Here is a 22,500-nt window from a genome sequence, read left to right as displayed (position 1 = left end):
ATCTATCTTATATCTATCTATTCTATCTATCTATCTATCTATCTATCTATCTATCTATCTTCTATCTATCTATCTATCTATCTATCTATATATCTATCTATCTATCTATCTATCTATCTATCTATCTATATATCTATCTATCTACTTGTCTGTCAATCTATCTATCTATCTATATATCTATCTATCTATCTATCTATCTATCTATCTATCTATCTATCTATCTGTCTGTCTGTCTGTCTGTCTATATATCTATCTATCTATCTATCTATCTATCTATCTTTCTATATGTCTATCTGTCTGTCTATTTATCTCTTTATTCATCCATTCAATCACCCATCCATCCATCTGTCTATCGATCTATCTATCTATCTATCTGAGTACCTGCTTACTTACCCATCCATCCGTTCATCAACCCATCCATTTTTTATGCATCTATCCATCCATCCATCTATCCATTCATTCCTCCATCCATCCATCCATAAATCTATCCGTCAACCACCCACCTATCCACCAATCCATCCATCTCTCCACCCACCCTCCCACCCACCCACCCACCCATCCACTTACCCACCAATCCATTCGTCATTCCATCCATCCATCCATTATCAGCTCCTCACTTCATTCGTCTGTCTGCTTAATCTTTCAAATAATATTCTAATCACAATAATAATAATTATAATAAGCCACTAGACTTGAAATTGGAATGTAATTATCATTTTATTGCCACAAACATTCGCAATACAATTCTATTACCAATAGCACATCGGATATTCCAATGTAACTCACGCAGTATTCGTTCGTATTCCACGTTGTACTCATTTCACCCAAGGATTGCCAGATAATTTTTTAAAACGCCAAACAAGTCACAGAATAATGCCGAAATGGTTTGAAAAAAAAAAAATGCCAAACATTTTTGGCCATCACTTTTTTTTCTGCCATAATTTACGTAAAAGTGGAAGTAAATCATAATTTTATTATCTCGCTTCCATCAGTGTTATCTTGATTGCATAAAAGAAATTCCCTCGTCTTGCTTGTTTCAAAAATTAGTGAATTTTGTGAAATTAGTCTTGATTTGTTGATAAAAAAAAAGAAGTGATTTCATCAAAAGAAAAAAGAAAAAAATTGAAAAAAAAAAAAAGATAAAATGTCAAACCCAATAAAAACCAAAAAAAAAACCAACCAAAACAAACAAACAAACGCCAAACGGTTTGGAAAAATGCGAAGTATTTGGATTTTGTCATTATAAACGCCAAATTGGCAACCCTGGTGAATTTCTCATTATGAATCATCCTCTACTTTTTCCACTAATTATATCATTAATCTAATTAATAATTATTTGAAGCAAACTCATTTATCTCATTTTAATCCACCTCCCTCCTCCCTCCCAACCCCCAACTCTTGTTCTCTCTTCATATTCTCTAGGGCAAGTTCCTGGCTAAAGCTCTCTTCGATAATGTTGCCGAGACGCCCGATGAGTTGGCGTTTCGGCGAGGCGATGTCCTCACAGTCATCGAGCAGGATCCGGGCGGCTTGGAGGGCTGGTGGCTCTGCTCGTTACGCGGGAAGAACGGTATCGCACCTGGAAACCGCCTCAAGATAGTGTCAGGAGTGGGCGATAACGGCCCTGGAGGAGGAGGATTAGCTGCAGCATCTGGGGTGTCTTCTGGAAGTGTTTCGGATCTAAATCTTTCCATGGACGGCGATTCCAAGAAGGTAGGGATCGATAGAACAGTGTCCTCTTTTTTTTTGTGTGTGTGTGTCTCTTGACTTGTCTTAAAAAAAAAAAAACCCAACAAACTTTGCTTTTAATATTGTTGCTGTTGTTGTTGTTGTCGTCGTTCTTCTTCTTCTTCTTCGTTTTCTTCTTCGTCTTCTTCTTCTTCTTCTTCATCTTTTTCTTCTTCTTCTTCTTCTTCTTCTTCTTCTTCTTCTTCTTCTTCTTCTTCTTCTTCTTCTTCTTCTTCTTCTTCTTCTTCTTCTTCTTCTTCTTCTTCTTCTTCTTCTTCTTCTTCTTCTTCTTCTTCTTCTTCTTCTTCTTCTTCTCTTCTTCTTCTTCTTCTTCTTCTTCTTCTTCTTCTTCTTTCTTCTTCTTCTTCTTCTTCTTCTTCTTCTTCTTCTTCTTCTTCTTCTTCTTCTCTGCTGCTGCTGCTGCTTTCTTCTTCTTCTTCTTCTTCTTCTCTCTTTCTTCTTCTTCTTCTTCTTCTTCTTCTTCTTCTTCTTCTTCTTCTTCTTCTTCTTCTTCTTCTTCTTCTTCTTCTTCTTCTTCTTTCTTCTTCTTCTTCTTCTTCTTCTTCTTCTTCTTCTTCTTCTTTTCTTCTTCTTCTTTTCCTTCTTCTTCTTATGCCGCTTGCACATAATCAAACTTTAGAATTGTGAATTCTTTACTTTTTTCTTTTTAATTTTATTTTCCTTTAAAAAAAAAAAATAATAATAACCTTTTTTCCTGTTCATCTCGTTTTCCTTTATTTTACTTTCTTTTATTTTTTGTTTGTTTTTGTTTAATTGTTTTGTTTTTGCTGGTCTCTTCGGTTAAAAAAAAACAAGCAAACCTTATTTTACTTTTTCTTCTGCCTCTCTCTCTCTCTCTCTCTCTCTCTCTCTCTCTCTCCTCTCTCTCTCTCGCCCCTCTCTGTATCTATCTATCTATCTATCTATCTCTCTATCTATCTATCTATCTATCTATCTATCTATCTATCTATCTATCTATCTATCTATCTATCTATCTATCTATCTATCTATCTATCTATCTATCTATCTATCTATCTATCTATCTATCTATCTATCTGTCTGTCTCTCTATCTATCTTTTAAACCTTTGTGTTTTTTTGTTGTTTTTTTTCAATATTTGTCCTTGTTTTTTAACTTCTACTTTCCTTTGAGCGTATGCACGTGTGTGTACGTGTGTGTGTATGTGCATACGTGTGTATGTGTGTTTTCCCTTGTTATCACCTTCCCGTCGTCTTCCAGTGTGAGAATTCCGCAAACTAAGCTACTTTACGACGCGTATGAGTTTCCATATCATATCGTTATCACTGAAATTGGCAACAATTATCATTCAAATTGGCTACAAAATCCAGGTCGAAGTGCATCTTGCATTATTATTATTATTATCAATTCTTTACTCAAAGAGAATTCCATTATCCAATGTTGTTGGGGTTTATTTTTTTCGTGCCATGCTTAATAATAATAATAATGCTGAAAACTTATATAGCGCTATAACTCCGAGACACCAGACTCTAAGCGCTTAAATTACAAATTACTTTGGCTGAAACATAATCATTTACAAACACAAGCACACACACACACACACACACACACACACACACACACACACACACACACACACACACACAACACACAACACAAACCAAAGCTATCATGCTTCTCATACCATCTACTAATATCGAAACAGATATGTTTTAAGAGAACGTTTAAAAATGTACTTAAGTAAGTACGTTGTGTTAAAGCCAGTGTGTACTTATTTGGCAGGTCTGATAATCCAAATTGTTATGGGCTTATTGTTGTAATGGAAATGCCCACAAACCGACACTACTCTGTCTGTGTGCAGCTATGTGGTCTAGTGGTATGACACCGCTTTCGGATCGGTAGGTCCTGGGTTCGAGCCTCGCTCGGCGCATAGTTGAGTCCTTGGAAAAGACTCTTTACTTACATTCTCTCACCGTACTCAGGTGTAAAATGAGTACCTGGCCGTTAACAGCGTTGTCTTTGTCCGAAAAGTTGTAATATCGCCTAACAAATGTTAAATGTTGCTGTTGACCAGGGATCCCTTGTAAAGCGCTTTGAGCACATTTAGTGGATATTGCGCTATATAAAAGCTCAATTTTATTTATTTATTTATTTATTTATTTATTTATTTATTTATTATTTATTTATTTATTTATTTATTATTTATTTACTCTCCAATAGAAAAAATAATAATAAAATAAAAAATGTCACGCCCTTCCGCCACGGATCCATAATAAGATCCCGTCGCCTAGGCGTTCCATGAAGGAATATAGATAATTCGGCAAACAGGATGTCTGATGTCAACAGGAATCACGCATGTTGTCCAAGTGATAAAATTAGGGGTTAATAATCGTGCCCCAAAGGAAAAAAAACGAAAGTGCCTGAAGCCGGGGCTCGAACCCGGGACCTTCGGGATCACAGTTAAATGCCCTAACCACTCGGCCACTTCGTCGCCACTCTCCCTATACATTAAGATTAAATCAGGCCCATTATATCGTTCAGTTGTCAGACCTGCTAAGATGTAAACGTAGATGAAAGCAAACACAACAACAATTAAATGTTGAAGGAAAGATGGTTTTAATCAGTCGTCGGTTTTATACATAATGTCGGTTGTGAATGTGTGTGTGTGTGTGTGTGTGTGTGTGTGTGTGTGTGCATGTGTGTGTGTATATATATATATGTGTGTACGAGCCAGAGAGAGGGAGAAAGAAAGAGAGAGAGAGGAGAAGAGAAGAAGAAGAAGAGAAAAGAGAAGAGAGAAGAGAAGAAGAGAAAGAAGAAGAGAGAGGGAGAGAGAGAGAGAGAGAGAGAGAGAGAGAGAGAGAGAGAGAAGAGAAGAAGAAGAAGAGAGAAGAGAGAGAAAGGAGAGAGAGAGAAGAGAGAGGAGAGAAGAGAGAGAGAAGAAGAAGAGAGAGAGAGAGAGAGAAGAAGAAGAAGAGAGAGAGAGAAGATAAAGAGAGAGGGAGAAGAGAGAGAGAGAGAGAGAGAAGAGAGAGAGAGAGAGAGAGAAAGAAAGAGAGAGAGAGAAGAGAGAGAGAGGAGAGAGAGGGGAGGAGGAGAGAGAATAAGTCGGAGTGAAATATATGTTACAGTTATCGTTTAACGTTATAACAAGTGTAACTAAATGGCTGGACATATTAACCCTATATCTAACCAGACCTCCCTCCTATTATGAAAAATTCGTAGAATTAGGAAATTCGACTCCAATTTCAGAACCCCATGACCTTTTTTATGTAAATAAAACTGATTGAAAATGAAAGCTGATGCCAGACTACATTATTTTAAGGATTTTGAAGTGTTAGTTAAACCTTGAGCGGGGGGGGGGGGGGGGGGGGGGGGGGGGTAGAAATTATTGATTTTTAAAGTTAAGTTATAAAGCGACTACAATTTTTATCTCCTTGAAGTTACGATTTTTTTTTATTTTCAAGTTAGCAAGTATGCGTTACTTATATATACTTTTAGCCATAGTTTTGTTTGGAGACATTTATTGTTATCATGTACCAGTGCACGTCGGTTACAGCCAAACCATTACACTTTACACTTATTATATTAGTGTGTGTACAATACGTATATCAAGTGTGTGTTTAACACATTATCTTCTTCTTCTAGGTTCCATGCCTGGTCCAGGCTTCGGATACTGCATGAATTATCTCTCTCCATTCCTCCCTGTCTCTTGCTTTTTCAAACAGCTCTTGGATTGTTAGGTTGGTGAAGCCCTTCAGTTGGTCTATGAGTGTTTTTCTTTGTCTCCCCCGGGCGCGTTTACCAGGTATTTTTCCACAACTTGCCAGGTATTCATTCCTATCTTTCCTTACTATGTGTCCGAAAAAGGATAGTTGTCGATCCACTATTAAGGGCATTAGTTTCCTTTGTTGGTATGTTTGTTTTAGCACTTCTTCGTTCGTTTTGTGTGCGGTATACGATATTCTCTGCATCCTTCTCAAGCACCACATTTCAAAAGCTTCAATGTTCTTTTGTGTTTCTGCATTTGTAGTCCAGCTTTCGCATCCGTAGAACAAGATTGGCCACACGTAGCACTTCAAGACTCGGAATCTAATCCCGAACGACATCTGTTTGTTTTTCAAAATGTTTACCAGGTCCATGAAGGCCTGTTTGGCTTGAGTTATTCTTGCTCGTATGACTCGGTTACATCTTCCATCTGTTGTCACTATTGAACCTAGGTATTTAAAACTTTCTACGTTGGTAAGCTGCTCGCCGTGAATCGTTATATTGCAGGTGTTGTTGTTTTCGGGGTTTTTCTGTATTACCATGCATTCTGTTTTGGTGATATTCACTTCCATTCCCTTGGCTTCACTATCTACTACCACTTTGTCAACAATCTTTTGAAGTTGGATTTCTGATGTTGCAATGAGTACCGTATCGTCTGCGTATCTTATATTATTTATGTTGTGACCTCCTACTTTTATTCCCTCCATATTATTTATGCCCCTCATGATTGTTTCTTGGTATAGATTAAACAGATCTGGTGAGGCAACACACCTTGACGGACTCCTTTCTTAATAGGAATGGAATTTCCTGTAGAGTTTCCGATTTTGATAGATGCCTGCTGGGTGTAGTATAATGTTTGCATGAGTCTGAGGTCTTTCTCATCAGCGCCAATGGAGTGCAGTTGTTTTAGTATTTCTTCGTGGCGTACTCTATCAAAAGCTTTTTTGTAGTCGACAAAACAGAGGTATAGTGGGGTCTGAACCTGTATAGCTCTTTCACTTAAAACACGGAGGAGGTATATTGCGTTCCTTGTCCCTCTGTCAGGTTGGAATCCATATTGTTCTTCTGCGATTTCGGGGTTAATCTTATTCCTTAGCCTGTTGATAATTATACGCAACAGTATTTTGTTGATGTGACTTATTAAACTTATAGTTCTAAAATTTTCGCATCTGACTGCACCTGCTTTCTTTGGTATTGCTATGAAAATAGAGTTACAGAGATCTTCTGGAATTTTCCCAGTATTGTATATATTGTTGAATAATATGTGAAGTTCATCAATTGCTAGATCTCCTAGGCTTTTTAATACCTCTACAGATATTTCATCAGGGCCTGTTGCTTTACCATCCTTCATTCGTTCCATGGCATGTTCAATTTCACTTTTGGTGATGTTTGGTCCGCTTAATGGTTCTTTGAATTTCAGTGGTGGTTCATTTCTATTTGGATCATTGTACAGTTCGCCTATGTATTCTACCCATCGGCTTTCTATATGTTGTTCTTCAAATAGCAGTTCCCCTTGTTTGTTTTGGATACAACACATATTATACCAAGTGTGTATATAACAAGGATACTGTTACAAAGGAATGGCTGGGGAAGCTGTAGTTGTGGGATTTGTAAGTCATCTTATACCGTGGCCTTAATTGGATTAAGACGAGAAGACTTGGAAAAGACGTCGTTTGTAATGTTTGCAGTGGCGGAACGGCGCGTACGTACGTACTTACTTGAGCTTAGGCATGTGACGAATCATTTCCATATTGTCCGGCTTTATTTTTTATTTTTTAAATTTATTTATTTATTTTTTATTATTATTATTATTATTATTATTATTATTATTATTATTATTATTATTATTATTATTATTATTATTATTATTATTTTATTATTTTTTATTATTATTATTATTATTATTATTATTTTTGCCATTGTCTCGGCTTCTCTCCAGGTTAATCCTTCAGTTTTTAAAGCCTCCATCAATGCCCTCTTCCAGATGTTCCTAGGCCGCCCTCTATTTTTCTGCTTAATTTTGGTCTAACATTCCCCAAAAAAGAACTCACGCCATATTAGAATACACGGCGACTATCATCAAAAGAAAGTTTAACGTGATTGAGTCGCTGTTAGTAACGCTTAAAGAGACCAATTATGATCCCACTTGTTGTACTGTATTGAATACAATTCCAACTGGTACAGGATGCACCCGAGATTTCAATAAAAGTAACGCAATCTAACTTTTATTTAAATATAAAAGACCAGGTCACAATATTGAGACTGCGATCAGGACACAATCGCTTGAAACACCACACTATAAACAAGATTTTCAAAATAGAAGAAACCGGCGTGTGTGGTTGTGGTGAAGGAAAATAAGACGCTCATCATATTGACTCCTGACCTGTCCAAAGTATGTAGCATCAGCCTGGCAGGATTTTTGGCCTCGGCAGACCAAACTGTGCGGCTATGTGGTCTAGTGGTATGACACTCGCTTTCGGATCGGAAGGTCCTGGGTTCGAGCCTCGCGCTTGACGCATAATTGAGTCCTTGGAAAAGGCTCATTACTCAAATTTTCTCACCTTACTCAGGTGTAAAATGAGTACCTGGCCGTTAACAGCGGTGTCTTTGTCCGAAAAATTGTAATATCGCCTAACAGGCGTCATGTCCTGTCCTAAATATTAAATGTTGCTGTTGGCCAGGGACCCCTTGTAAAGCGCTTTGAGTACATTTAGTGGATATTGCGCTCTATAGAAGTTCTTTTTAAAAAACTGTATGGGCCCCTGACTGAGCTGAGAGAAGACAACAGCGTTTATAAAAGTTTAGGACATACACATCGGTCAAGCTGAACAAAATGACCTATCGTGATCTTAGATCTTTCGAAAACTGTGATGAACACTTTAATATGCAGGTCGCTTTGAACATGTTTTGCAATGTAACCATGATATGTAATATTCTGCCGTACTCTGGAAAAAACCCATAATTTGAAAATTTGGCCAGAAAACTCGTCCTTCAAATATCGATGGATTTAAATGACCCTCATCTTGGCAAGCACTCTCAAACCTGGGACTTCGGTTTTGGAAGGGGTTTTAACTCCAGGGGTCAATTTGTTTCTCTCTTTGGATAAATAAAACTCAAATTCAAGGCGATCAACTCCGTATATTTACTGTTTAACATAGGCTACACCGTGAGATGGAACTGTTTTTTCGAGTCCGTTTCTGTGCTGATGAGTCGGTGAGTGAGTCGATTTTTCAGTTGACAACAGCAATGACAAAGTTATATTGATGGGGGTAAGATAATATTTAATTCGATTTCACAATACACTTCAACAGTCGCAACGTCACTTCCCTCGTAATGACACATGGTAACTTAGTAACTGGCTTTAAACTATCGGAACAACGGCGGACGCCCTTATGAAATATTTCTCCGACGAGCACAAAAGCGTATCCAGAGGAAAAAAAAATCATTCTTAATCTCATCATGTTTTGGCTTTTACACATTTTGATCACCTGACATATGAAAAGTTCTCGCCAGCCTGAAGAATAAAAAGTAACGATTTTCTTTTCTTCGAACCACGATGGCCGCTATTGCTGGGCGATGTGACATCAGACTATTGAATCCAATTGAGGTTATAATGAATGACATAATCAGTCGGATGGTGAAAAGGTTTGAACTGAGATATTGCCGTTAAGTTAGAAGGTCAATTTTTATCAAAAATTGTTCTTGTCATAACTGATTAAATCATCCCTTTTTGTACATCTTCGGGAAATATCAAAGCTTAATTATACTTCTAATTATTTTTTTCAGCTAGTCAAGTTGAAAAAGTATAAAATTTGAGAAAAGTTGATGGATACCTTTCCCATACATCTGGCCATAGCTTCATGAAAAATCACCCGATTTACTTCAAATAAAGATTAAAATGCTCTTGGAGAGCATTTTCTTTCAGAAAATACAAAAATAAATGCAAATCCAAAAGTCTTCCGACTTATTATGTCATAATCTGACAATCGTTGTGGTGTATATTATTAGTAACGGTAAGATCATATTATAATATTATGATGTTTAATCTCTAATTGTAGTAGGCTATGTGGCGGACCCCTTTGGCATACTATTTTATTGTGCGGCTATGTGGTCTAGTGGTATGACACTCGCTTTCCAATTGGAAGGTCCTAGGTTTGAGCCTCGCGCTCGGCGCATAGTTGAGTCAATGGAAAAGGCTCTTTACTTACATTCTCTCAACGTACTCAGGTGTAAAATGAGTACCTGGCCGTTAACAGCGTTGTCTTTGTCCGAAAAATTGTAACATCGCCTAACAGGCGTCATGTCCCGTCCTACGTGTTAAATTTTGCTGTTGACCAGGGATCCCTTGTAAAGCGCTCTGAGCACGTTTAGTGGATATTGCGCTGTATAAAAGCTCATTTTAAAAATATTTTCTCCCAAACCTGAAGGTGTGATGTACATAGTTTGCTTGACGGTGGCACCATCTATTTACTACAGTAATCACAGCGTGTCAGAAGGCGGGCGAGGTGTCGTCAGGCCGCGATCTTCAGGCCGTAAGGTCATGTTTGGGATGCGAGGTTTTAACAGACAACTTCCGTTATTTGGAGGTCATCTTGGGTCAGATCGTGCGCCGTAAAGGCTACCTGGGGTCTGTCTTACTTTTGGTTGACAAGTGGATTATTATTATTATTATTATTATTATTATTATTATTATTATTATTATTATTATTATTATTATTATTATTATTATATTTTATTTATTAGTGTATTATTTTTATTATTATTATATATTATTATTTTGATTATTATTATGGTATATTATTATTATGACAGATGATAGTAGGTGTAAGAGGTATAACAGGTAGTAGGCAGAGAGAGAGAGAGAGAGAGAGAGAGAGAGAGAGAGAGAAAGAGAGAGAGAGAGAGAGAGAGAGAGAGAGAGAGAGAGAGAGAGAGAGTAGGTAGGTAAGAAAGAGTTTTAAGACCTCAGATTACGTTTCAGCAACAAATTTTAACGATAGACGCAGTGATAAATAAATGACCCAATGACCTTTGACCCCTATCTGTCCTCTACTGCTGTTTCAACTTTATCTACCTTTTCGTCACGCCCGCCACCAAAACTACGACAGCCGGTACACACAATTTAAAATACAATTTAAAATACAAGATGTGCAGTGAGCATCATTTTCCTTGTTGAACGGTGCATAATGAATGCACCGAGCATGTAAGACCGCGTCCGTTACAAGAAAGCAAATATACAATTTATCGCATTGACCGACGTGTTCATATAAGCAGGTCTGATATCCTAAAGCAATAATGGCCTAAGTTTAACATTGTTGTAATGGACAATATTTTGCTTCATTTTTCGAGATTTCCATTACAACTATGAGCCCATAATGACTTGGGTTATCAGACCTTCTAAATAGTGTGGGGTAATTGCACACATATGTAATGGCTTATGATCGTATAGTGGTTTTTAAATAGATGGTAGTATTATCCTTTGCGTTGTGTTGTATATGTTAATAATGACGAAAGAGTTCAAGGGCCGATGATGATAACTGAATGTACAACAAGACATTCAAATAAAAGTCCAGATTCCAAGTTTCACTTCTTACAGCTTTATTTGTTTGTGATAAATTCAAAATCCAAATCAAATAGCATAGTCATAATTCAATCAGTTTCATAAATTCCAAATCCGTAAAATCAATCCAAATGTTAAGTCGTTTGCCTAAGTAACCATTTTCAATATTCGTGGAATATTTCTAAGTCCGTAAAAGCAAATAAATGATGGTGAGCACAATAGGTTTGAAGTGTGCAGCTCATGGTCAAGTTGAATGCAGAATAATAATCCTGTTTTCCTCGAAACATCCTCTTTTATCCCTATCAAAATTTTACCCACAGTTCCATTGTTTCCACGCCCCCTTGCAGTTTCGACAGTTCCCTGTCAGTCTATAATCCAACCCCTAATAGTAAGACCCAATCATATTCAAACCTGAAACGTCAATTCTCACATATTGATGTTAAACCCCACCTTTTTTCATATAACATTATTTTGATAAATGCCCGTTTCACATGTTTCAACACGATAACCTATCCACTAACTTGGACACAAAATGGTCTCAAATAACCTGGACATAAAACTGCGCACACGTGTCATGCGTCTCAAATAGCTTGGACATAAAACTGCGCACAGGTATAATGCGTCTCAAATAGCTTGGACATAAAACTGCCCACACGTGTCAGGCACTGACCAAGCTTAACTGATATGCCTGCTCTATGTACTCACTAAACCCATTTGCTGATATATATAATTGACAGTTTTGCACCAAATTTCTGAAATAACCTTTTGCATAGGCTTACTCTCGTACAATAGTGCACGTTGGTGTTGACATAACTAATTGAGCTTTTATATAGCGCAATATCCACTAAACGTGCTCAGAGCGCTTTTCAAGTTTTCCCTGACCAACAGCAACGCTTAACATGTAGGACGAGACATATTACATATTTTTTTTTTTTTTGGACAGAGACAACGCTGTTAACGGTCAGGTACTCATTTTACACCTGAGTACGGTGAGAGAATGTGAGTAAAGAGCCTTTTACTAGGACTCGACAATGCGCCGAGCCAGGCTCGAACCCCGGACCTTCCGATCCGAAAGCGAGTATCATACCACAATAAGACCACATAGCCGCACAAAAAGACGCTCGTTGATCATCTTTTTGTATAAATCTATGGTACACACCAACAGACTCGTTTGGAGCAGTGTGCTGTTGTCTGCATATTTGTTGTCCTCATTAATTAGCTAAAAATAAATATAATATGATAATATATGCCATATCTATATTTTTATTTATTATGCCAAGTGTCATTAAAATGCGAAAGTGAAATGCCACGAATTTTTATCACGTGTGTGGTCTTCTATCTAAAAATAAATAGAACACGATATGCAATGTTGCCAATTTGGTATTAAAAAAAAAAGATTGTATATTATTCTGTGTTTTTAAAAACAGCGGCAGTAAAAAGGAATTTTATGGGTAAATTATTGCCGTTTTGTCAATGGGTTTTGTTTATGTTGTCGTCATATCGTTGTAGGTGGAATATTATAGGAAATAGATGAATGTATTGATGATGATGATGATGATGATGATGATGATGATGATGATGATGATGATGATGGTTGATAATGATGATAAGAACAACGGCAATGATAATAAATTAATAGCTTCTGTTCCTCACGACTGTTCACACAGGTGAACAACCCAGGTACCTAAGTGTCACCGACTCGACACATACCTCCACACCCAAATTTGAAAAAAAAAATATTAAAAAAAAAAAATTAATTAATCCATTTTCCCGTCATGGCATGTTGTTGTTTTGGGCCGATCGCCGTCGCTATCCTGCCTTACAAATGTCGTTGGCATTCATAATCAATTTCATTATCATCGTAACTATTTTCACTATCAATCAGTATCATTATCATTGTCATTGTTTTCGGTTTTTATTTGGTGTATCATTTTCATTATCGTCACCATTTTCATTATCATTTTCATTATCATCACCATTTTCATTATCATTTTCATTGTCATTGTTTTCGGGGTTTGGGGGGGGGGGGGGGGGGGGTTTGGTGTATCATTTTCATTATCGTCACCATTTTCATTATCAGTATCATTATCATTGTCATTTTCATTGTCATTGTTTTAGGGTTTTATTTGGCATATCATTTTCATTATCGTCACCATTTTCATTATCAGTATCATTACCAATGTCATCATCATTATCATTTTCATTGTCATTGTCAATATCATTGTTTTTGGTTTTTATTTGGTGTGTCATTGTTAGTATCTTTGTCATTGTCATCGTTTTCATTATTATCATTACCATCATCAGTCGTATCAGTATCATGATAAAAAAAGTATTAAAAATATTTTTTTAAAACAACAAACAACAACTAAATAAAACAACAACAACAACAACAACAACAACAACAACAACAACAAATGACCCCCCAAAACAGCATTAAAAAAAATAATTAAAAAAAAACAAACAAAAAACAACTCAAAAAAAAAAAAGAATAGGAAATAAAGGGAGAAAAATGAAAAAAAAAAAAAACAGAGAGAGAGAAAAAAAAAGAAAAACAAAGGACTGCAAAGTAGATCAATCTCTGGTGTCAGCGACGTTCAGTCTCCAAATGACAAAATGTCTATTTTTACGTGCAGGACAACTGTGGGACAATGATGAAGTGTTGTCATTTTGGTTGTATTCTGAAAAAAAAAAAACCACATATTTAAAATTTTGGCCATAAAACTCGTCCTTCAAATATCGATCGATTTAAATGACCCTCGTCTCGGCAAAAACTCTCAAACCTGGGACTCCGGAGTCCCAGGTTTGAGAGTTTTTGCCGAGACGAGGGTCATTTAAATCGATCGATATTTGAAGGACGAGTTTTCTGGCCAAAATTTTAAATACGTGTTTTTTCGGAGTTCATGTTATTTGGCTTCCTCCCGTCATTACGGTCACCTCTCATCATGGAAACATCTCGTGTCTTCATCCATCTATTCCAAAAATAGACACGGTCAGCCATCATTGTACTAACATACATACTAACTATCGTCATGGAAACCCTTTGTATGTTTTTATACATTCTATAAATAGAACGGGTCTTTGTTGGATCGGACAATAACAATAATAATATCATCATCATTTAATTTCACTTCCCCAACACACAAAATGACATCTGACTTTCTCTCATTCTTCACGATAATTTTGAGATTACGTGTCTTGTAATATGATTTTGAGTCAACACAATGTATATCTTGAAATTTTTAACTGAGTTTTTTATAACGATCACAAACTAGTTATTTTTTTGGCTTGTCAGTTGATTTTTTGTTATTGTTTGTTTGTTTTTCAAGTGTTTTTTTTTTGTTCGTTTGTGTGTTTGTATGTTGTTTTTTTTTGTTATTTTTTTATTATTATTATTATTATTATTATTATTATTATTATTATTAATATTATTATTATTATTATTATTATTATTATTATTATTATTATTATTATTATTATTATTATTATTATTATTACTGTTGTTGTTGTTGTTCCTGTTGTTTTTGTTTTTGTTATTGTTGTTGTTATTGTTATTTGTAAAGAGACGAACATTTTCATTAATAAATGACAGACAACATGAGCGGGTGGTTGGATGGGAGCATCACCCTTGAATCATATACCTATGATGTTCGCATGGGTGTACGATCCGATAGTGATGTCGTTTCTTCTTCTCTTTACTCGCCTATCCTGCTTCTTTGGTTTGTGATTGTATTTTTGACAGGTGATTTTTTTTTTTTCTGTAAATCTTCTGCCTGTTTGTTCTTGGTTATTTATAATTTAGCTTATGATATCTTTAGGTTATGATTTTGATTTACATTTGTACTATTTTTGTTAGATTGCTTGTTTTTTTGTTTCAGCGGTCTCTCATATAACCTAAATTGTGTTGGAAGAAACCTAAAGCAACAAACAAACAAACAAACAAACAAACAAACAAACAAACAGACAACATGACAGTTGGGTCGTTCGTCATATATTATGTAAACATTGTATTATTTTTATAGTTATTCCCCCTGGTGACAACAGAAAGGCCATCAGGCCTCCAGAGAAAAGCGTCTTGGCGTTCAGGGACGTGTTCCGTAGGTATGGCAAGGGGGCGGTTTGTTTGATTTTTAAAATTAAAAAGCCAGCTTCGTATTACGCCTCGGGTTGAAACAAGCGTTCAGTAAGTAGCCTTCATTCGTCGAACCAGTGTCTTCTAAAACTCATAGCCTGATAGCCTGACAACTGACCAACAACAAAAAATGACCACACCATTACCAAAACAAGATGACGGCCGCCAAAAGAAATTGAACCGTGTGCTGTATTCAATAGTTCATGTAATGAGGTCGTGTGTGTATTTTATCACTACTACTAACAGCAACAACAAAAATAAAATAACAAACAACAACAACAAAAAACAAAACAAAGAAAACAACCAAAAAAAAAAAAAAAACAAAAACAACAACAAACAAACAGAAATTGGAGCTTTTATTAGGAAGCACAATATCAACTTAACGTGTTCGACAACCATATTGGACTTGACATGACGCCTGTTAAGCGATATTGTAATTATTTTTTTCCTGTGAGATGTCAGATACTCATTTTACACTTAACGACAACTCACTTTTTACTTTCTTTTGGCGATCGTCGTCTTGTATCGTAAGGCGATTTTTTAAAGGAAAGCGTTAGGCTACGAGTTTACGAGGGCTATTATATATGATGATTGCTCGATAGTTTTGAAGCGCCAACTAATTTACCGGGCGTTTTGTCTCGTTTTGCCTCATTGACGGAACACACCGCAGGTTATGGCCTATAATAAAGAGTGACAACCAGGCAAATTAAATGACATAACACTGGGCTGGAATTGGTCATGTGACATTTGAAGTCGAACATGACTCATCAGTACTGCCACCCCTTCCCCCCCTCTTCTACCTGATAGTTATTTTCATATTATGTTTGATATTTTCTATCATTTCAAATCAAACGAACATAACAATAAAAACTTGTTTGTATATCACGTAATATTAAATATCTACCATGTGTACTCAAATCGTTTTACAAGTTGAACCAAGGCAGCAGCAGCACGTATCATGAGAAGAGGCGGTATACGCTTGTAAGGCACGGCGGTACTATTATACATTTTGTTTCGACAGATACAACGCTGCTACAGACCAGGTACTCATTTTATCATAAGTGCGGTGAGAGATTTTTGTGAGTAAAGAGCTTGCTCCAAGGACTCAAGGACTTTGCACCGACCAGGGAGGGGCTCGAACCAAAGACCTAAAAGTCTGAAGGCGAGCGTCTTACCACAAAACCACACAACACGTCGGAGTCCAGTGCCGGCACGATGTCTTCTAATCTTGGAACAAATCAAGCGATGTTGAGCGTGGAGAATGATCGGAAGTATATTATCCATTTCACGTCAAAAATACCGTGATAAACTCCTGTTGTTCCGTGGGCGAGCTTTGTGTTATCGTAGTCAACACTTTTTATTCTTCATGCTGGCTAGAACTTTTTTACGTGTCATGTGATCAGGATGTATAAAAGTCAAAACATTATCATATTTATAATGTTTTTCTCCTCTGGATACACTTTATGCTCGTCGGAAAAATATTTCATAAGACCGTCCGCCATTGATCCGATAGTTTAGAACCAGTTACTAAGTTACTGTGCGTCATTACGAGGAAAGTGACGTCACTCACGACTGCTGAATCCTATTTGGGTCCTTCCATTGAACATGCCGATCAGACAGACCACACCTGTTGCCAGAACAAGGCCTCAATATTATTTATCTTGAGTCGGTGGTTGTTTGAACAGATGACTCGCGTGAATAGATAATATCCTGGCGTCCATACAATACACTCTCTGATCACAGGTGTGAAATCAATTGGATTCAGTAGTCTGATGTCACGCCGCCCGGCAACGGCGGCCATCTTGGTTCTAAACAAAGAAAATCATTACTTTTTATTCTTCATGCTGGCTAGAACTTTTCATATGCTTTGTGATCAGAATGTGTAAAAGTCAAAACATGATCAGATTTATGTGTTGTTTTTTTTCTCCTCTGGATACGCTTTTATGCTCGCCGGGGAGATATTTCATACGGGCGTCCGCCATTTGTTCCGATAGTTTAGAGCCAGTGTTACTAAGTTACCATGCGTCATTAGGAAGGAAGTGACGTTACGACTGTTGAAGAGTATTGCAAACAGACAAACTCTGAATGATGATGGTGATGATGATGATGATGATGATGATGATGATGATGATGGTGATGATGATGATGATGATGATGATGATGATGATATAATAATGAAAATAATATAATATGATGATAATAATAATAAATAATAATAATAATAATAATAACAAAAAAAAACAACAACAACAACAACAACAACAACAACAACAACAACAACAACAACAAATAATAATAATAAAAATAATAATAATAATAATAATAATAATAATAATAATAATAATAATAATAATAATAATAATAATTAGAAACAAAACAAAACAAAAAAAATAAAATCAATCCCCTCAAACCTGGGAATTCACGAAAGCATTTTAATTGATTTGATATTTGAGGGACGAGTTTTTCTGGCCAAAATTTTTAACGTGTTTTTCCAGAACATGGAGAATAGTCTATCTATCCTTTTCATATTTGTTTTTCAAAGAAGAGAAATCCTTCTGAAAACTGAAAATAAACTTTCGTTTATTTAGTCTCGTACAGATTCATGTAAAATGGTAAATAGTGAGGACATACATCCTAATTTGAATTCAAGCGATCAATTTGAATTATATTATATTATTATTATATGTTATATATATTATATTATATTGATTCTATATAAATGTATGCATAACCAAATATTCTTGTATATTATTATATTCAAGGTGTTTTTGATGTGCCCCATGTTAATGGGTAAGCTGGGGTTTGTGTTATCTATTTACTCTGTTGAATACTTCAGAGGTGTCACTGGTTTTGATTATTTCCCTTTATCTATCTGGCTGATATGTTGGTACAAGCTGTTATCTCCCCTTTTCTCTCTCTCTCTCTCTCTCTCTCTCTCTCTCTCTCTCTCTCTCTCTCTCTCTCTCTCTCTCTCTCTCTCTCTCTCTCCCCCTCCCCCTCCCCCGCCCTTCCCATCCCCCATTAAAAAGATGTAATATTATAATAATATATCAATCGCATTATGATAAAATCGAATTTTTGCTATTTTAAGATCAATTCTACTTTCTTCTTCTTCTTCTTCTTCTTCTTCTTCTTCTTCTTCTTCTTCTTCTTCTTCTTCTTCTTCTTCTTCTTCTTCTTCTTCTTCTTCTTCTTCTTCTTCTTCTTCTTCTTCTTCTCTCTTCTTCTTCTTCTTCTTCTTCTTCTTCTTCTTCTTTCTTCTTCTTCTTCTTTCTTCTTCTTCTTCTTCTTCTTCTTCTTCTTCTTCTTCTTCTTCTTCTTCTTCTTCTTCTTTTCTTCTTTTCTTCTTCTTCTTCTTCTTCTTCTTCTTCTTCTTCTTCTTCTTCTTCTTCTTCTTCTTCTTCTTCTTCTTCTTCTTCTTTTCTTCTTCTTCTTCTTCTTCTTCTTCTTTTCTTCTTCTTTCTTCTTCTTCTTCTCTTCTTCTTCTTCTTCTTCTTCTTCTTCTCTTTTCTTTTCTTCTTCTTCTTCTTCTTCTTCTTCTTCTTCTTCTTCTTCTTCTTCTTCTTCTTCTTCTTCTTCTTCTTCTTCTTCTTCTCTTCTTTTTTCTCTTCTTTCTTCTTTCTCTTCTTCTTTCTTCTTCTTCTATTTCTCCTCTTCTTCTCTCTTTTTCCTCTTCTCTCCTTCTCCCTCCCTCTCTCCTCCTCCGCCTCCTCCTATCTTCTTCTCCTCCTCCTCCTCGTAGTATTCCATATATAGGATTTATGCAACCAGATGGTCAGCGAGCGTCTTTTTGATTGCACACCTGAAGATCATACACATCCCCGTTAAAGTAAAAAAGATAGTTGTAGTGCCAAAGTTATGTCAGTGCGGTAAATTTATTCTTTCCTTTCTTTTTAATTGCAGCGCTCTTGCGTGCACACTTTAATTTCATTACGTCAAAGACTGCGTTCAATAGGGGGAAAATAAATAACGCTAAATGTGTATCTTACATTTTATTCAATTTTCTATAGCGATCGCTACGGAATTCAACGTTGTGTCTGCTTCAATCTCTATTCACTCCTTTCAATTTATAGCTCTCGGTGGGTGCTGTATTCTATTTGAATGTATGCTGTACTGCAAATAGTGGATAATTAGATAGATCTTTTGAAGTCAATAGAAAGGACTTTTATAACACGATATTATGGGATTTAATTAATATATTATGTTCTACAATTGGATTGAACATTGGCAAGGTCCCATCCTGTTCAAATATATTCTGCTTCGATTCAAATAGCTCGGGCTTCGATTCAAAGGAGCTTGTTTAAAACGAACTAAGACTGGAGGCGTGATATGTGATAGGTATATTATATTATATCACATACGTATTTAGATTTATTGTATAGAGGTATATATGATATATAATCCAATCCAGCCTATTGTGTTTTATAGATTCAACATTGAAGGTATAGTATTACAACATCATATGTGTGGTGTTTGGTGATGTTAGATTATGTCACGGGAATAGAAATCATTAGTCATGTTCTAATGTAACTGGCGTGTTTTCGTATGGGCAAGTCGATTTCTGAGAATTTTTGGATTTCTCAAGTTCTAGCCTATGTTGTGTTGATATGAAATTCTTCGTATAGATAGTATGCGCTTGGCTTAGAAGCTCACGACATTGCCATCCGGAAGTATAACGAACCAATACACAAAACTATGTGTAACCATGACCGTTTATAGTCTGGTTAATACAGTTTAGTGAGAATTACTCATAAACGTGGATGGCAAAAAAAAAAACAATAACAAAGACCCGAGTTACGTCAATTTCATTCTTCCTATACAGTGTGTTGGGACAGGATTTGAACAATTTTTCAGTGGGATTTTTCTTTTTATTGTATTATTCTCTGATTTGTCTGAGTAGACAATGTTTCATACACATTGTTCCAGATCTTATAATCTCTGTTGGTGATATACGTTTAGGTGAAATACACAAAACCTCAGCCAGGCGGCCACACAAAATACTATGCGTACCCGTGAACGTTTATTGTCCGATTGATAGTATTTAGTGAGAACTAATCACCAAAAATGGCGGTTTAAAAACAATTTCAAAGAGCAAGAGTGAAGTCAGTTTCGTTGATTCTATCGTTTTGTGTATAGCGTCGTGTGTGTGTGTGTGTGTTTTCCACAATGTCATGGATGTAACCAGGATGTTGTTACTGGATTGCCATTGGATAGAAGTAACCGTTTCAGTGATGTCGTCATAATGGCGGTTCACAAGAAATCAACTATGATGAAGGTAGGTTTCTTTTCATTACAGAACCTGGGCAGAAAGTTACATGGACAGGAAACAAATATATATATATATATATATATATATATATATATATATATATATATATATATATATATATATATATTGTGTGTGTGTGTGTGTGTGTGTGTGGGGGTGTGTGCTTATTGGGGGGGGGGGTTGAGGTGTTTATTATTAAGATGAATGTTTGTTTTGTGTGTGTGTGTGTTTGTTTTAAAAAAAATATAATAAAATGCGCAAGCTTTTATACAGTGCAGTGTCCACGAAATTTGCTCAAGGCTCTTCAGTAGGAGTCTCAAGTCAACAGCAACATTGAGCACGTAGGCCCAACTTGCATTCTTATTCATTGAATTTTGATGCCTGTCAATGGGCGACACTCTCATCACTTTTATGTCCTTTTATTTCTTTTGTTTCAAAAATATTTTCAATTCATAGCTACCTTATATGCTTTTTCTTGCTCTACCAGAGTGATAGATAGATATAGAGGGGGAGGGGAGGTGGGGAGAGAGAGAGAGAGAGAGAGAGAGAGAGAGAGAGAGAGAGAGAGAGAGAGAGAGAGAGAGAGAGAGAGAGAGTGAGAGAGAGAGAGAGAGACGAATGGTGTTTTGGTTCTACCATGACCCCATGCGCTAAGGCTAAGGTGACCAAGGTCACACCCCGACCTATTGGTGTACAGTAGTTAGTATCCCCAACGCCTACCTGCCTGTTTTGACCATGGTCAGTCAGGTAATCAGTTTACCTGTTCCTAGACACGGCCATGACGTCACATCTGACGTCACCAGTCACCACCAGTGTCAGCGATCGTGTAACTTAATTTGTCTTGCTTACAAGTTAATTACCGCACTTTGAAAGAAAAAAATAAACCCAACCAAAAATGTTTTTTAGAATTTTGACCATAAAATTCGTCCTTCAAATATCGAATCGATCTATTTAAATGATCCTCCTCATGGCAAAAAAAAAAAAAAAAAAAACCACAAAAAAAAACCCTGTCAAACCTGGGTAGTCACGAAGTCCAAGGTTTGAGAGAGTTTTTGCGAAAAGTGAGGGTCATTTTAACTCACTCAACCATAACACCGACTATATCCGTAGTTTACCCGGGTTATTTTTACCCCATGCCTATTTATTACATTTTTCTGAGACAAGTTATAGGCGCATTATCAAAGCTAATGTTTTTAGTTTTTACATGTTAATGGTAGTTGAATTAAACTATCTATGCACATGCTCATTTTGAAAAGTAGCAAAAATCTCTAGGGTTGAGTGAGTTAAACGATCTTTATTTGAAGGACGAATTTTCTGACCATAATTCAAAATACTTTTTCTGTTTTTTGCTGGGTTGTGTGTGTGTGTGTGTGTGTGTATGTGTGTGTGTGTGTGTGTGTGATCAGAATACGTCTGTGTAGATGAATGAGTTGAAGATTGCTGAGGTTATTTTTTTTTTAATACTGTTTTTTAAAATAAACACACCCAGAGGCCAGAGGTATGGTCTATCTCAATTTATCAAGTTAATATATAAAGTGTCGCTATTGGTTCTTGGTTGTATATTTTTTACATTTTTATGCATTTCCATAGAAAATATGTATACATTGTCGCCATAGATTCACAACTTTGTGTTTATACATTTTTATGCATGCCACGTCTGTAAACGAATTTCCATTTTTTTGATGAATAAAGTATATATTATATTATTATATTATATTGTCAAGTTGTGTCTTTCTATCTGCTCTTTGGTATTGATCTGTTCATAGATTTACAGACCTGCCGTTCATACCGATTAATCGGTATCATACCGATTTGCAAGACCTTTTTTTCGTATTTACCGACTTCCCGATTTACTTGCCGATCGTACCGATTTCACCAAGTGACCAAGGGCCCGCACCCCTCCACCCCTCTCTTTTACGTTTACTTTGTGCTTTACGTTGCACGTTAAAATTTTCAAGTCTCGTGAACTTTGACCCGTCCCGCGATACCTCGATAGATCACATGACGTAGCGAGCCTCTTTGTGATGCCCTCACACAGATATAAAACACACACGGCGCGTTATTTAGT

The 22,500-nt window shown here is 36.3% G+C and overlaps 1 protein-coding gene across 2 annotated transcripts in view; it reads left to right on the top strand.

Annotated features, from left to right (window-relative positions):
* Positions 1–22,500, top strand: part of LOC144977458 (breast cancer anti-estrogen resistance protein 1-like) — a 157,896-nt gene that overhangs the window by 75,152 nt on the left and 60,244 nt on the right. Inside the window, exon 2 of one of the 2 annotated variants that reach the window (XM_078922697.1) lies at positions 1,423–1,713. In XM_078922697.1, the coding sequence (XP_078778823.1) occupies positions 1,423–1,713 (291 nt within the window). Of the gene's footprint in view, positions 1–1,422; positions 1,714–19,336; positions 20,439–22,500 lie in introns of those variants that run through there. The other variant, XM_078922698.1, reaches the window with a different exon arrangement.

Source organism: Berghia stephanieae, chromosome 7, assembly GCF_034508935.2.
Source record: "Berghia stephanieae isolate SIO BIC M18660-M18661 chromosome 7, UCSD_Bste_1.3, whole genome shotgun sequence".
Classification (NCBI taxonomy): Eukaryota; Metazoa; Mollusca; class Gastropoda; order Nudibranchia; family Aeolidiidae; genus Berghia; species Berghia stephanieae.
The sequence above is the reverse complement of the archived record's forward strand: the minus strand, read 5'-3'. Positions and strand labels throughout refer to the sequence as shown.